The sequence below is a fragment of the Propithecus coquereli genome, unplaced genomic scaffold (assembly GCF_000956105.1).
Source record: "Propithecus coquereli isolate 6110/MARCELLA unplaced genomic scaffold, Pcoq_1.0 Scaffold66, whole genome shotgun sequence".
Classification (NCBI taxonomy): Eukaryota; Metazoa; Chordata; class Mammalia; order Primates; family Indriidae; genus Propithecus; species Propithecus coquereli.
In genome coordinates this window covers 7885888-7901597 of record NW_012152618.1, presented here as the reverse complement: position 1 = coordinate 7901597, position 15710 = coordinate 7885888, and the positions used below count along the sequence as shown (strand labels likewise).

Here is a 15710-nt window from a genome sequence, read left to right as displayed (position 1 = left end):
ACCCACAGTGAAGCACTTTAAAATTTTACAAACATATTATTTTTTCAACATGCCTGTAAAGAAGGTGTTTTTATTCACAGAGGTTAGGGAGTAAGTGGGCTTTCTAAAGCAAGCTCTTTTAATATTCCACTGGAGGTTTGTAGTTTTGGAAAAAGGAGTGTGTTGCTCTCTACCATGTTGTTGCCACTTTTGTTTCTCCCTTTATATATTTCTCTGTATGCACTGCCTTTACTTTGCAGTGGTCCTACGTTTTCTGGTTCTTTGTAATCATAATTATATAATGGCAGAATTGGAAGTAGAATTCAAGACTTCTAACTCTAGCCTGATGCTTTCCCTAGTGTTTTCTAGATTTCTTTATTAGCACGCTTGTTTAAAATCTGAGGAAAAGAAGCCTCTGCTTAATTCTGCTTTATGTCCCTTCTCGGTTTTTGTCCAAAGATTCAAGTTTGTAGTCCGTTGCTAGAAAAGATTGCCAACTTCACGAGAGCAGAGGGTTTTTGCCTGTTATATTCACTCATATCCCTAATGTCTAAAAGAATGTCTTGGTTCATAATAGATACTTAATAACTATTTGTTAATGAGTGACTTTGTATTTTTTGTTCTCTTCAGGGTGAGAGTTTTAAAAATGTTTCTCAAACACTTTGATAATATTTGCCTTGTGTAATAAATGTCTTTAATGAATTGGCACTTAGGTATTTAGGTGTATGATGCTCATACACGTAAATGGAAAGATAAATATGACCAGAAACTAAAATCAAAACATGAAAAAAGCATCTTAAGAATAAATGTGCCAAAAGAAAGGTTCATTTAAGAGGGGAAATGAAAGAAGGAATAAGAATGCAGAATATAAGAAAGCAAAAAAGTCTAGTTTTTTTAAAACTAGAAACTTGTGATAGAATATTGAAATATGCTTGTTTTAGAAAGCCAAAATTAAGGTTTGCATTCTTGGGAATTCATTGTTATGTAGAAATATTCAAAATGTAGAATGCTGTAAATATTCTACATTGACTTTTAGTTCTTTGTTTTCCTGCACTTAGGATGACAAGATAATTAAGATTAAACATCATGATAACATTTTCCCCTTAATTTTTATTTTTATAGATGTGTGTGTTGAGGCTTATACAAGTTATTCGATCAGTTGAGAAAATTGAAAAAATCTTAAACTCTCAAAGTTCTAAAGAAACATCTGCACTAGAAGCCAGCAGGTAAGTGCTTTTTACTAAATAACACATAAATTAATACTTCACACCCAGCTAAAATGTTTTTTGAGTTGGAGCTCATTTCTGATAAAAAAAGAAATCAAGTCTATGGCTTAGTGTTTTTATTTTTATTTATTTTTATTTCAAAATATCATGGGGGTACAAATGTTTTTGGTTACATGGATCGCTTTTGTAATGCTTGAGTCAAGGCTGTAAGTGTGCCCATGACTCAGTGTAACCAGATCTATGGCTTAGTGTTGTTAAATGTAGCTCAAGAAAAGTGGAGTGCATGAAATGGTAAAGTTCATGATACATGGTGTTAGAAAGCCTTCATGGTTGTAGGGCACAGTTCCAACGCACCACCTTTAAGGAAATCAGAAGCAGTGGACTTTTCTGTGGCAGATTTTTGTTTTTGGAATTCCCTACCCATGGATTAGCAAAATCCTTATTGATCTTCAAGATAGAGAATAGCATTCATCTTAGATTTTTTAAATTACAGTTGATGTATCGTGAAGTTCAACGTATACTAACATTATATCATTAAGAAATAGCTCAGGACACATTTAGTTGAAATTTATACACAGCAAAGAAAAAGCTTATGGCATAAGAAAAAGATGACCATTTCTTTTGTTATACTGTATTTTTCTTATTACCTTCCTACTCTGAATTTAAAATCAGCCAGATAGTGAGTGACTCAGAAAATGAGTTGAATGGATCAAATCAGCACTAGCGGGAAACCCCACGGTGCAGTGGAAAGAGCTCATGCCAGTGGAGTAGCCTGAGTCAGGTTACGTGACCTCTGTGTCTTAGGGTTGCCGCCTGTACTATAAGGCTAATGGTCACTCCGCTTGCAGGGTTGTTTGACAATCCATTGAGACACGGCCAGCCAGTACCTGGCATACAGTAGGCCCTTATACACGTCCAGTTTGGGTCTAGCCCTAGCATCTCTAAAGTCACATTGACAGACATAACATTTTTCCGTGAGTAATACAGGATCAGCTGCTGGAAAACTGACCAAGACCAAATTGAATATACCTGTAGTTCAACGTCCTGATCACACTGTGCAGGTGTGTGGATTTCTCAGGGAGTCAGAATTTTAGATTTGGAGGGACCTTAGAGATAACAGGCTTCGTAAGCTCTCATTTTATAGGTTAATAAACAAGGCATCCAGAAGGGAAGTGATTCTCCTGTCCTGGGTCTCTTCTTCCATTCCTGATCATGACGTATACAGAAGGGGCCAATCCCTGCCATCTTTCTTCCTGCTGCTTTCCGTACTTATGCTTCTTTCCCTTCCACACCCCTTCATCTGCGCTTACCAGAGTCACCACTTGTGTCCACTCTGAGTTGGCGTTTCCTGCTCTGCTTCTCTCGCACTCAGCAGCTTCCGCAGCCCCCAGCTCTGTCCTCACCCACTCGGCATCCACAATGCCTTCCTCCCAGTTTTCTTTCCATGCTTGTCCATTCCTACTCTGTTTCTCCAGTGGCCTCCACTGCCCCCTTGATGCCAGCTTCCCCAGGGCACTGTTCTCAGCGCTCTCCTCTTAATCAGCATCTGGGCAACCTCCTCCAACCTCATGGTTTTCACTCCCCCTGGAATGGTGCTCTCCAGACAAACCTCTCGTCCTCAGACCCACATCCGTCTGACTGCTGGAGTCTGTTTTATATTCCGTAGGCACCTCACATTGATCTTGTTGAAAACTGAACTCATCATCGTCTTTCCTTACCTCTCTGCGTGGGCCAAAAAATGTCACTCTTCTCTTTCATTCCTTGTCTTGGGAAATGGTACCTGCATTTCCTTCAATAACCAGGCTAGAAATCTCAGGGTCATTTTCTCCTTTCATCCATCTCCTCCTTCCATTCACACGCAAGTCCTGTAGAGTCTGGCCCTGTATCATCTCAGACTGAGAGATGTTGTCTCCTCCCTTCTAGCTCTTCTTCCATTGCCTGATTTCAGGCAGTGGCCTCCTCACCGACCCCTCATCTTCTCTGGGACACCGACACTCTACACTGCCAGGTTGATCTTTCAAATATGTCTAATCACATCTCACTCATGCTTAAAGCCCTCCAGTGGTTTCTGAATGTTTTTAGGGTAAATGTTAAATTCATAAGCCACCCTTTGCCACTTCTGTATTTTTCACTAAAGCTGTTAGGAACGACATGTGGTTCCCTAATTGCCATAAACATTGCTAATTAAAGCTTTCGTAATTTAATGTGTGGCCGTGCGTCTGTACTTTAGAAGTGAAAGGCCCTTTCTTTGACTTCCACTTCCCCTTTACCTGCCCAATTCTTTTTTGTTTCTTCCAAATCCAGCTCAAAACATGCTTAAAGTATGGAAAGGTAGTTGTTCAAGATACTGTGCCAAGTGAAAAAATGCAGGTTATAAAACAATGTGGATTTGTTTTTGTAAAATTTATTTTCTGTTGTGTTGGCTACTGTTGATCCTTTCTGCTTTCTTTAAACTGTGTCCCATTCAGTTCTATAACAGAACGTACAAACAAGACACTACAAAGGTTACCTTTTATAAAACTTGGTTACAGGACCACCTCCTCCAGGAAGTCTTCCCTGACCTCTCTGATTTAGATGTTCCATATCTGTGCTTACATCTAGGCCTCCTGGCCACCTACCAGAGAACTTACATGTAGTCAACTGTCGAGTGACTTGGATGCTTTCCCCATCAGTCTGTAAGGTCCTTGACATTAGGGGCCAGGTCTTATTTAGGTTATACCCACAGTGTCCTAAGAAAAGGTACCAACATCACCTACTAGTGAGGAACAGGATTCCAGTTACCCCAGTGATTTCTTTCTGTACATACCCTTCCTTTGGAATGTTCTGTCTTTAATATAATAGACTTTGCAGTCTTCCTTGCTCTGAATCACCTTCCGGGGACTTTTCTTTAATTCATGTCAGCACGTTCGAGCTGTAGAGAAAGTAAAACCAGGGCGATATTAGTGAGTAGTAAATATATCATGCTGGTTAGGCCAAGAAGTATTTAGATATAAAAAACTAATCCACACGAGGTTATTGAGGAAGAAGGGAAATTCAAGATGGAGTTAACTTTTTTGGTTGGCCACACTGGGCAGTTACTCTCCTCTCCCTGTAAACTAGTCTGGATGCCATGAATACCAGACTGGGGAGACCACTGATGGTCTCAGTGCGGCATTTTATACGTCCTTGTGATGTGGACGTTTTTTCTCCCTAACTGATACATTATCATGAGATACAGGATGCCTCAGCAAAGCCCAGCAGGTGCTTCACGGCCTTTAGACTTTCTTTTGTGTTTTTACTTCCTTTTGAGTGGTGTTGACACTTTATAATGGGTTTTAGGGGGGAAAAGTATATTTATTACACTTTGCGGCAGATACACAGATAATGTCCTCTCACTAGGACCCAGAGCATACAGATTGCTCTTTCAGCTGTTTGGTAAATGTAACTTTAAAATAAGCTATTTCGAGATATTTTATTGCTGCAGGAGGGCTAGTTTTATTTATTGAGGAGACGAAATTTGGTATTTTTAAAATAGTAGAGGTATTTAGAAGGGAGAATGAGTCAAGTAGAGAAATCGAAGAGGATCCTGGTATAAAATAGGATAGGATGAGAGAGAAAGAAGGGAGATTAAAGGTGAAGAAAGAGTCCTGAATGGGATACCTTGGAGAAGGTGGTGGAAACAACGCAGTTGCACCCACGCTGGCCTGGCCGGCCCTGTGGCTCAAGGCCAGGCAATGTCAGTAGCTTGCACTTAACAGATTTCCCATCGCATCTAGAATGCACTGTGCATGTGGCTCGTAGAGAACAGTGACTGATGGCACGAAAGGCACCTTAGCTTTCTTTCACCTTGTAATAAGGTGGCCGTGGAAAATCACTGTGATAAAAGTGAAAACATCGTGGGTACTAAAGCATCACATTGCTAATTGTATGATGTATTCTCTTGTAAATGGAAACCTTAGGAATTAAATTTCTATAATTGTGGTCTCTACTAGCCCACTTTTGACTGGACAAATTTTGGAGAGAATTGCCACAGAATTTAACCAGTTGCAATTTCATGCAGTTCAGAGCAAAGGCATGCCTCTTTTGGACAAAGTAAGACCAGTAAGTGTTGTTTTGGATTTTCATAATTTGGTGTTTAAGAATTTGGTAAATAATTTTGGTTTAATCTAGTCATGCCCCTGATAGTAATTGTTGATCTGTAGGATTTTGAAGCTGGCCTTGAATTTTTTTAAGTTTTTGTTTTTTGGGCCCTGCTTCCTAAGTGTCACACATTACAGACTTTGTGTAAAGACCTAGTCACATTCCCTAAATTATAAGAATAAAATTAATTCTGAAACATATTTAATTTATCCAAAGCCCTTAACTGGGCTTTCAATCCATGATGTTTATCATAAACATTGACTCTGTAGCTTAAGAGGAAAATAACTTTTTTTTCATTCTGTAATTTTGTCTAATTTCGTTGATGCAGCAGAGATTTACTCATAAAGAGATTGTGGGGAGGAGGAGTTACATTGTTACTTTTCAGGAAATGTTAGTATTTTAATTTTACATGCATCTTCTATTGGTGTGAGAGACTCGTTTATGTATATATTTGAATTTTTAGAAATTGTTCCAACTGGAGCTTTCTTTACTTATCCATCTTTTCTTGTAGCGTATTGCTGGCATCACAGCTATGTTACAGCAATCACTGGAAGGTCTCCTGTTAGAAGGCCTTCAGACTTCCAACGTTGATATAATACGACACTGCTTGCGGACTTACGCCACAATCGACAAGACACGGGATGCGGAGGCCTTAGTTGGCCAAGTACTAGTGAAACCATACGTAGGCGAGGTCTGTGCACCTCCTCCAGCAAACATTCACAGAGTATCTGCTCTGTCTTCAACTCTTCACTGGGTGTGAAGGATATAAGTAAATACAACAGAGATCTTTCTGGAAAGATGCTTATAGTTACTGCAGTATCAGCTGTAAGAAAGGGTTGGTCCCTGTCAGTTACAATTGGCGTGGCAGGAATTGGGTGTGCTCTAGTATGTTCTAGTGACGCTGTGGTTCAGTATCATCGTAGTTCAGTGGAGGTGAGAGTCTCACTAGGAAAAAGGTATGCATCAGAATGGTTTTTAGGTCAATTTCTTGGTGTGTAAATTATACCTCAATAAAGGTGTTAAAAAATTTTTTCGAACCACTGGTCTTGTGGATGGAATAAAATAATTACGCAGTGACAACATGACAGCGTACAAGGAACATGCAGAGAGCGCTGTGGGCGTGGAAAGTATGTGAGTGGGGAGGACAGTGGCACGCCCACAAGGCTTCAGGGAATACGTGACATTTGGCCCAAGTCTTGAAAAAATACAGAGAAGTTTGCTGGACCAGGAGGGAAAGAGGAGGAATATTCAAAGACGAAGGACTGTTACAGCAAATTAGCAGAGTAACACCTTAAATCCAGAACATGGCTACCAGTATCCTTCACCTGTTAGGATACAGTTAAAACATAGAAAGTAATATATAGTAAAAGTATAGTAAAAGTATAGTAAAATGCAGGAAGTAAGTATATTCTGCTCAAAGGATAGATCGTGGACAGATTGTGCCATATAAAGATGTTGATACTCAACAGTTTTCTGACATAACAAAAATAGCTACTTCATCTGGTTCAAACTGATAGAAGTCGCAGAGCCTGTCCTCAGTGTTTGGGGACTTTCTTCCAGGCCCCTGTCAGTGTGAATATTCTTTCTGTCCAGTAGGTGCAAGAATTACACTTACTAGGACTTCAGGGTGAAGGTCTTTTATTTTTCAAAGGGGAAAATTGAAACCCAATGATAAAAATGAAATTTAGGGATTAATTCCAATAATCTTGTTGGCTTTGTTAGGATTACTGGAAATAATCCTTCAATTCCCTCTGTATCCTAACAAGTGAAGGATATTATCCAGTATCCTTCACCTAATCCATAGCTGTGTATTCCACAGCTGTCTCTATGGGGTGAAAAAATTATGTACATTATTTATTAGTAAGTGAAAATATTTTAGTCACTAATTTATGCTTTTGGTTTTCATTGAACTGAATCTGGTGTGCTAAATTAAATAAGTATTTGAAGTTTTCAGTGGAATATTAAATAAACCATAGCCACATCGTACTTTATTTAAACTGTATACTTACCCTGTCCATTCATTCTTGACTCCCAACTTTATCACAAAAAATAAAATAATACGATAAAATATATTTACTTCCCTGAAATCCTCCCTTAATCTGAATGATGGTAGAAGAAGCAGCCAAGGTGAAGACAGTGAAGAGCTGTAGTGGGGAATTGTATGCTCTGCTTTAAATCTTTTTAAAATAGGTGTTGTTTGATTTTCAAACTCAAAGGGAAGCAGATTTGTGTGCGTGGTTTATCAGTTCAGAACTGTCAGCCTAATCCTAGGAACTAGTTTTGAAGGGGGCCTATTATCTACCTTACTATTTAGAAAACATGTCAATGGGGGAGGAAGGTGTGAGCAAGCATATTTTTAAAGTTTTCTTTTTCCTCTGAAGTATATAGTTCATACTTCTCTTTTAAATTTTTTTTTTTTAATGATATTCCTTTGAATAGGTGATTGCAGAGCACTTTGGTGAGTCTCATCCCAGTGGCCTTCAGATCCTGTATGATAAACTCTTGGAGTTTGTTCCCCACCATTGCCGCCTCCTTCGGGAAGTTACAGGAGGAGCTATCTCAAGGTAATTTAAACGACCTGCTTAGACCCTGCTTCAGGTTTAGTGACCGCACCTGTTACCTGCTAGTGCACGGCTGATCACAGCTGTCTCGTAGGAACTGGATCCGTCACAAACTCGGTTATCTCACTGTTCCCACCCCCACTGCTGTGAGGCAGGTTCCATCAGCCTTGTTTCACAGATGAAGAAACGGATTCGAGGCGAAGACCAAAGACTGCATCTCTGAAGCCAAAGCCCATCCGTTTTTCTCCTCTGCATTGTCTTTTTCTGAAATCTAGTTTGAAATCAAAATTGCTTTCCTTTTGTGATTCTAATGTCACAATCTGTCTGTAAATGTCAATTCGGTCTAATTTGATAAGTTTTATATTAATTGTGAAATCATTTTCAATTTTCTCTTTTATTCAGTTCTCATAACTTTCCAATTCTCTTTCCTAGATATCCCATTACTTTTCACCATTGCCACTTCCTAGCCCAGGCCTTGCCATCTGCTGTCCAGAATGACAGCATCTCCCCCCACCCCCGACCTCCCTGCTTCCAGTCTCTTCTTCTCAGTCCAGCCCTCAGACCAATCACATTTACCCCAAATTCTGAGTTTCACAGACTGCGCCTTCTTCATAAATCTTTAGTAGCTTCTCAATGCTCATTCAGGATGATCCAGGCTCCTTGGCACAGGGTGTAAGGCCCTTTATGACCTGATCCAGGTAGCTCTCCACTGCAGAGCTCTCTGCTGTGGAGCTTTCTCTCTGCGCCCCAAGGTGCTCCGCAAATAGTGCCTGTTGTTTTTCTTCTTGCTGCCCCTGCCTTCCTGTGTCCTTTGTCTTCCTGTGGTACTGTCGTTCCACACGAAGTTCCAGCTCAGAGATCACTTGCTTCAAGAGACCATCCTTTATCCTAACATTGAGCATTCATTGTGTCCTCTGGGTTCCAGGACGTGTTGCTTTTGCGTCTATTGAGGACTGATTTCCACCTTTCAGTACAGTCACCTACTGCACTGCCCACATTTTCCCCACCTCTTGACACAGAGTCTTGGAGACTGCATCTACCCAGTCAGTACTTGCAGAATGCAAGAATTAAACTACTTTTCATGATAGAAAGGCAAATAAGGTCCCTGTCTTCATGGAGCAAGCAATGTATTTGGTCTTGAATTTTTGATCTTTGAAAAAACCTGGAGTGATTAATACTGCTGTTTGACCTTTGAAGTACCCACTGTTTTCACTGTAACATATCAAATGAAGCCCAGTTTTGCCACTTAGTTTAGTAATCATTAGGATTTTAGTTGGATTTGGAGATAAGAATTTAGCAGAAGTCATGATGTAAATTAAAGAAGCCATAGTTATAAAACAACCAGTCATTGGATTTGGCAAGGCGAATCTTGATCCTGAAATGTCATTTCAAAGCTTTAGAAGTTCTTTTCCACAGTTTTCAGTGTGACAGAATGCATGTAGAAGCCTCAGAAATTGGAGGGATCTAAATTGTACCTTGCTAGGTCAACTTCACCTGCTTCCAGCCCTTCATGAACGTTATAACTGGCAATGCCAGCAGCACTCTTGATTTTTTAGATAATCATCTGTGTCAATGTTAATCTTACAGGATTTTAAATTTCTTTTTATGGCTTTAATTAGACATTAAGTTTGGGAACAAGGAGATTTGGTTGTTGAACGTGTATTACATTATGTGCATCTGTAGTTTACAATTCTCAATTTTCACGCCTGTAGTCCCAGCACTTTGGGAGGCCAAGGCAGGAGAATCACTTGAGGCCAGGAGTTTGAGACCAGCCTGGACAACATAGTGAGACCCTGTCTTTACAGAACTAAAAAAAATTAGCAGGGTATCGTGGCACACACCTGTAGTCCTAGCTGCTCAGGAGTCTGAGGCAGGAGGATTGCTTGAGCCCGGGAGTTCAAGGCTGTAGTGAGCTATGATCATGCCGCTGCACTCCATCCAGCCTGGATGACAAGAGTGAGAGCCTGTTTCTTAAAAACAAAACAAAAAAACCTCAATTTTCTATCCTTCTTCAGATACCTTAACAGAGCTCGTTCTTCTTATGATGGAAAGTATATAATATGATATTTGGAATTGGATATGGAGGAAGCAGGCATCTTCTTTCCCCTCCCCAGCCGTCTTCTACCCCCACCAGTAATTTTTTTTATCAATATTTAGGTGAAATTATGATAAGATTATTTGATAGCTCTTCCTGGACAGTGAAGCAAAGCTTCCTTGATAACCTATCTGTGTTGATAATTTTTGCTAAGCAGGAAAATTATGAAAACTTTTTTTTGTTTATTTTGATACTTACCAGAATGTTAAGTCCCAATTTGATATGACAGACTCCCCATTTTGAAGCTGAAATAAGACCATATATTAAATTGTTTACCATTTTTAAAAAATTAACTTAAAATAGAGCATAATATTCAATACACAACCATCAATGTGAGCAAATCAGTGATGCTATTTGCCTAGAAGATGTTTACATGTCCTTAAGTTCATGAGAAACTTAAGGAATCTGCCTTGTTTATTTATTTACTTACTTATGTAACCATTATTAACATAGGATGTTTACTATATGCTAGGTTCTATCCTAAATGCTTTACAAATATTAATCCTTATAATGACTCTGTAAGATTGGTACTATGATCATTCCCATTTCAGAGATGAAGAAACCAAAGCACAGAGATATTAAATGATTTGCCCAAGCTCCAAGATTCAAACCCAAGTACACTGGCTCTGGAGTGCATGCTTTTATCTCAGTGCTGCCTCTCATCCAATTTGTGAATTAGGAAGCCAAAGTCCAGTGCTAAATAAATAAATAGATAGATAGATAGACAGACAGACAGACACAACACATTAATCTGTTACCAGTTTTTTGTATCAAGATTTGTAATCAAGATTTTACATGAAACAGCCATAGAATTTTAGAACTGAAGGTAATCTTAGAAATAACTTAATAAGCACAAAGCTGTTAGTAATTGATATATTTACAGTGTTGCAGGCTTTGGTGATGTTCAGGTTGAACGTGAAGATTACTTTTCTTAGGCTATTGTACTTTTTTTCCAAGAAAAGAGTATAGAAGGTGGTAGCCTCTTTTAGAGGGAGAAATGGCACCCAGGAGATTTTATGTAGGGTTTTCCTTATCCTTGACACTAGGTATAGGGGCGGGACCCAGGACATTTGTAAGGCTCAAGGAGAGACTCAGAGCAAGGAGTGAAATAGAAATTTGAGTCTAGAAACCAACTAACTAACTTTAAAAAAGGTCGAAATAAGTTTTAGGCTGAAGATCTTTTAGTAGAAGCAACACAGTGGGAATGCTGTTTGTAAATAGAAGATTATGGTCTATTTTACTAAAATTTTGCTCTTGTCTTACAGTGAAAAGGTCAATACTGTTCCTGGGTATGACTTTTTGGTGAATTCTGTCTGGCCAGAAATAGTACAAGGATTAGAAGAAAAGCTGCCCTCTCTTTTTAATCCCGGGAATCCCGATGCATTTCACGAGGTAACTTTCCCCCACGATCTTGACTCTTGAAGACGTTAACCTGCGACTTTAGAAAAATCACGTTCTCTCCTACACAGTCTTAGTTCTGTGGTTTATTAAAAATAAAAATTTGAGTTGTGAAGTGAACATTTACCTCAAGACACACATTGTTTTACCCAAGTCTATGATAATTTTAAGAATAAGAACATGTTCATTTTAGAATGTAAAGTGTAATTCAGTCTAGATGCAATTTTGACTAGATATGTACGTTATTTCTAACTTTCTTAAAAATGTGCTAAGGACCATTAAAAACCAGTAGTTTTGCAGTGTTTTCCATGAAAAATTGATTGTATATCTCTATTGTATAATTTTGAAGGAAAAAAAAAAGCATTGATTGGATTTTAAAATGTACTATATAAATGTTCTTTATAATTAAAAAAATTAGGAAGCCCTAATATTTATATCCTTTTTTTAAAAAAAACATGTTATCAAGATTTTGTGGTTAGGATTTCAAAAGTAAATTCCTGAGTCTGTTTCCCGTTGTGTCATTTTTAAAGGCAGCACTTGGTGTCGTGGGTAAGATGGAGACAGACGGCCAGATTCCAGCCCTCCTGCTTACTGCCTCACCCGGCCTCTGGGTGCCTTGCTTCCTTCTCCTTCCCCGGAGTTTGTTTTTGGTTTTTGGTTTTCTTATTCAATGAGACAATCTTTGTCTTTTAATTAGGTAGTTTATTAAATATGCAATGACTGCAATTACGGATGTATTGGGGTCTGTCTTGGTACTTCCTACTTGTCCCAGTTTTCTTCCCTCTTTTCCTTCCTCCCGTCTTTTCCTCTGCTCTTCCTATTTATCCTTCTTTGTATTTTAGACTTTTGGGCATTTGTTTTCCTCCTTAGCCTGTGTTTTCCCCTTTACTGATGGAGAAGTTGTGCCTTTATGTCTGTATGTATGACGTGACCGTAGTGCTTACTTAACAGAATCCAGAGTTCATTGACGTTGCTGAGCTGCCTCCTGGATAGCACACAGAACTTAGAACTTTAACGCCAGTCTTCTCTTCTCATAGTATATATTATTGTTTCCAGGCTATTAATTCTATTTTGATTCTTTTATCCTAAAAATTAGATATTATTTTTTATTATTTTGTATAGTCATCGTCCTTTGAGAACTACCCCACATGCTGTCATTTCTATTGCTTACTATTCTTTCATGGATGTCAGCCCATCCTTCTTGGATCATTTTCCTTCTTCATGAAATTCATCTGTTAAAAGGCTTTTTAGCAAAGCTATGTTGATGATAAACTTTAGTTTTTTTGTAATAGACTCTCAGTTTGTGTTTGTCTGAAAATAGCTGTAATGCATTTATGTTTGAAAAATCACTTTGCTGGGTGTAGAATTCTCAGTACTTTGAGCATTGTCTTTTGACCTCTGTTATGATTACCTGTTAATCTAATTGTTTTTCCTTTGTAGTTAATGCCTTTTTTCTCTGGCTGCTTTTAAGATCTCTGACTTTGATGTGCTAAGGTCCACAATGATATGTCTAGTATTAACTTCTTTTTATACTTGGGATTTGTTGGTTTTCTGAATCTGAGAATTGGTGTCTTTCAACAGTTCTGAAACATTTTTGTCCATTATCTCTTCAATTATACTTTTCTTTTCTTCCTCTATTATCTCCTAGAACTGTTGATTAGACCTGTATTTACTGCATCCTGGATAACTTCTCAATCTTTCTTCTAGTTCAATAATTCCTTCTCCAGTTGTGTCTGAACTCTTTTTCACCTGTACTTTGAGTTTCCAATTTTAATTATCATAATTTTCATTTCTAGAAGTTTTAATTGTTTTTTACAATCTGCCCAGTTAGTTTGCTTATTAATTTTTAAAGTATACAGAGGCACGATGTAAATGTGGAGAGCCTGGACCTAGGGGACTTCAAAACAAGGAAGCAAACAAAGTCTGAGCCCGTTGTCTCAGAAATAGCACTTACTGTTCTCTTGGCTCACTGTCTCATGTTATGATACATTGAGTAATAGGATTGTGTTGTTTCCAATAAATGTTGTTACTACAACTTTTGTCATTTTAAAGAGTAGGGCTTTTAAAATGAGATACCATAAGCAGAGTGAAATAATAGTTTTCAGTGCTAGCAATTTAAGATGATTTACATATTACTGTACTCTTTAGAGAATCGTATTGATAATGTTAGGCTCGGGAAATGTTTCCAGAAATGAACTTTTCCTGTAGAACTTTGACTGTAGAGTTTTAGACCAATACTTAACATTTGCCGGTGCAGTTTCCAGCAGGAATTTATAAGTTTCTTTCCAGAAATACTTTCAGCTTTAAGCCTTAATGTCCAAGTGTTTCTCGCGAAGAGGAAAATATGTTTGTGTCCCTTTAGCGTCCATTACCTGCAGAGGTACAGTTTTATCCCAAAGGAAGGAATAATCCCTCTCTTTGTCTCAACTTCACACACTTAGACCACCCTCGGGGGATACCATAATGTTGCTCAAGACCAGTTTAAAAGAAATTTAAAACCTGTAGTTCTTACTACACTAAAATTCCTGTCTAAACATAGACTTGAGTATATTTAGGTTAATGGTTTGGTGACCTAGGACTGAGCCCCTTCTAATCGAGAAGTACAGAAAAAGTCCAGCCATGTTCTGCATGGAGCCCAGGGACTTGGGGAACAGAGTACCCACAAGAGGAATGTGCAGCTGCAGTTTTGCTCAGCTGGGTGCCTGGCTGGCTTCCCTACTGGTAGCTTTGTCTTTTGGGCAGGTTCTCTCCGAGCCTAAACAGAAGAGCAAACGTCATCTGTAAAATGGAGGAGGATGATAATAGTTACCTTCTAAGGTAGTTTTGTGGGTTAAATTAAAATACTACAATTCTAAGTGCAGTGTGTTGATGGTAAGTGCCAAGTGAGTGTTAGCTGCCACTCTTAATGGTGTTGGAGGATCTCCCTGCCATTTTCATGCTGTCTTATCTATAAAAATGATGTGATTATGCACATGGTTTGATTCTTTCTCTCTCTCTCTTTCCTTTTTGAAATTTTCTCCTCCTCTTCCTCCTTCTGGAGAGGATGATGAATTACACCATTTAATCTGCTGTCTACTCCAATTCCAGTGGACTGGGTTAAAGGTGCCCTAGAACATGAGCTCTGTCATTAGAGAGCACTGGACTTAGAATGCCTGGGTTTCAGATGGGCTTGGCTATGTAAGACCTTGAGCATGTTACAAAACCCCTTTGGGCATTATTACCTCGTCTTTAAATGGGGTCATTAGAAGGAAGGTCTAACTTGTAAGGTCCCTATTAACTCTAGAAACTGTGATTCAGTGTGTTGATCTTCATTATCTTGATTAGTTTTCAGTATATGCTCCAAATTCTGGGCTTAGTTTGCTGACAATGACAATTCTACCTGTTTGTTCTTATTTTAGAAATATACCATAAGTTTGGATTTTGTAAGAAGATTTGAACAGCAGTGTGGATCACAGGCCAGTATAAAAAGATTAAGAGCACATCCTGCCTATCATAGCTTCAATAATAAGTGGAACTTGCCTGTTTATTTTCAAATAAGGTTAGTCATTTATTCACCCCCACCTCCACCCTTCTAAAGCAGAATTTGAATGCAAGTTAAGGATGTTGTCTCCAATTAATAACTCCCTCTCTGTGATCATCATATTATCCTTTGGGTGACAAAATTGAAAGTGGAAATGTACAAGAAGTATTATGGTTGCCAAAGTCTGGCTTGCATGATATAAAGGTAGGTTTTATTTTTTTGGTAATCGGGGAGCTCAAACACCAGACTGCGAATGAGCTGACACCAGGCCCAGTGTCTTCCCACACACTGTGTCCTCGTTCACTGTGCAGAGAGAGAGAAAGTAGGAGTTCTACAGCAGTTCCCTTGTTCCATTCTCTGTATTTAATCATCTGCCTCAAAGAATGGATCTAGCCCACGTCTGTTTTTGTTCACTGCGATATTTTTCCCCCAGAGGCAGTGAAGAGAAGCACAGCTTTATAAGTTTTCTTTGCATCTGATTCCGTATCTCAGTTTATGAGAATCCTCATTATTCTTTCAGCTCCCCTTATAATCTTTGTGACATTTGCTCTCTCTTTTCTGGAAAACAGTGACGTTTTTCTTCCATGTTCTGTGATAACATCACCTATGTCAATTAGTGATTCTATAAAATACTTGAGGAAATTTAAGATAAACCCTTAACAACATATGTTGCACTTGAAAATAGATGATAATAGGCATTTTTGCAGATTCTCTTGAATGAGGTCATGATAAGTTCCTCCATAGAATGGAGTTGAACTGCTCTTTGAAGAATCACAGCCTTTATTATTTAAATTGCTGAATGCTTTCATTAA

The 15710-nt window shown here is 38.6% G+C and overlaps 1 protein-coding gene across 4 annotated transcripts in view; it reads left to right on the top strand.

Annotated features, from left to right (window-relative positions):
* The window catches only part of COG2 (component of oligomeric golgi complex 2), a 46589-nt gene that overhangs the window by 16294 nt on the left and 14585 nt on the right, over window positions 1–15710 (top strand). For all 4 annotated transcript variants that reach the window (XM_012660339.1, XM_012660342.1, XM_012660341.1 and 1 more), the window contains 6 exons: window positions 1102–1205; window positions 5177–5285; window positions 5836–6015; window positions 7764–7888; window positions 11246–11372; window positions 14777–14916. In XM_012660339.1, coding sequence (XP_012515793.1) covers window positions 1102–1205; window positions 5177–5285; window positions 5836–6015; window positions 7764–7888; window positions 11246–11372; window positions 14777–14916 — 785 coding nt within the window. The remainder of the gene's footprint in view (window positions 1–1101; window positions 1206–5176; window positions 5286–5835; window positions 6016–7763; window positions 7889–11245; window positions 11373–14776; window positions 14917–15710) is intronic.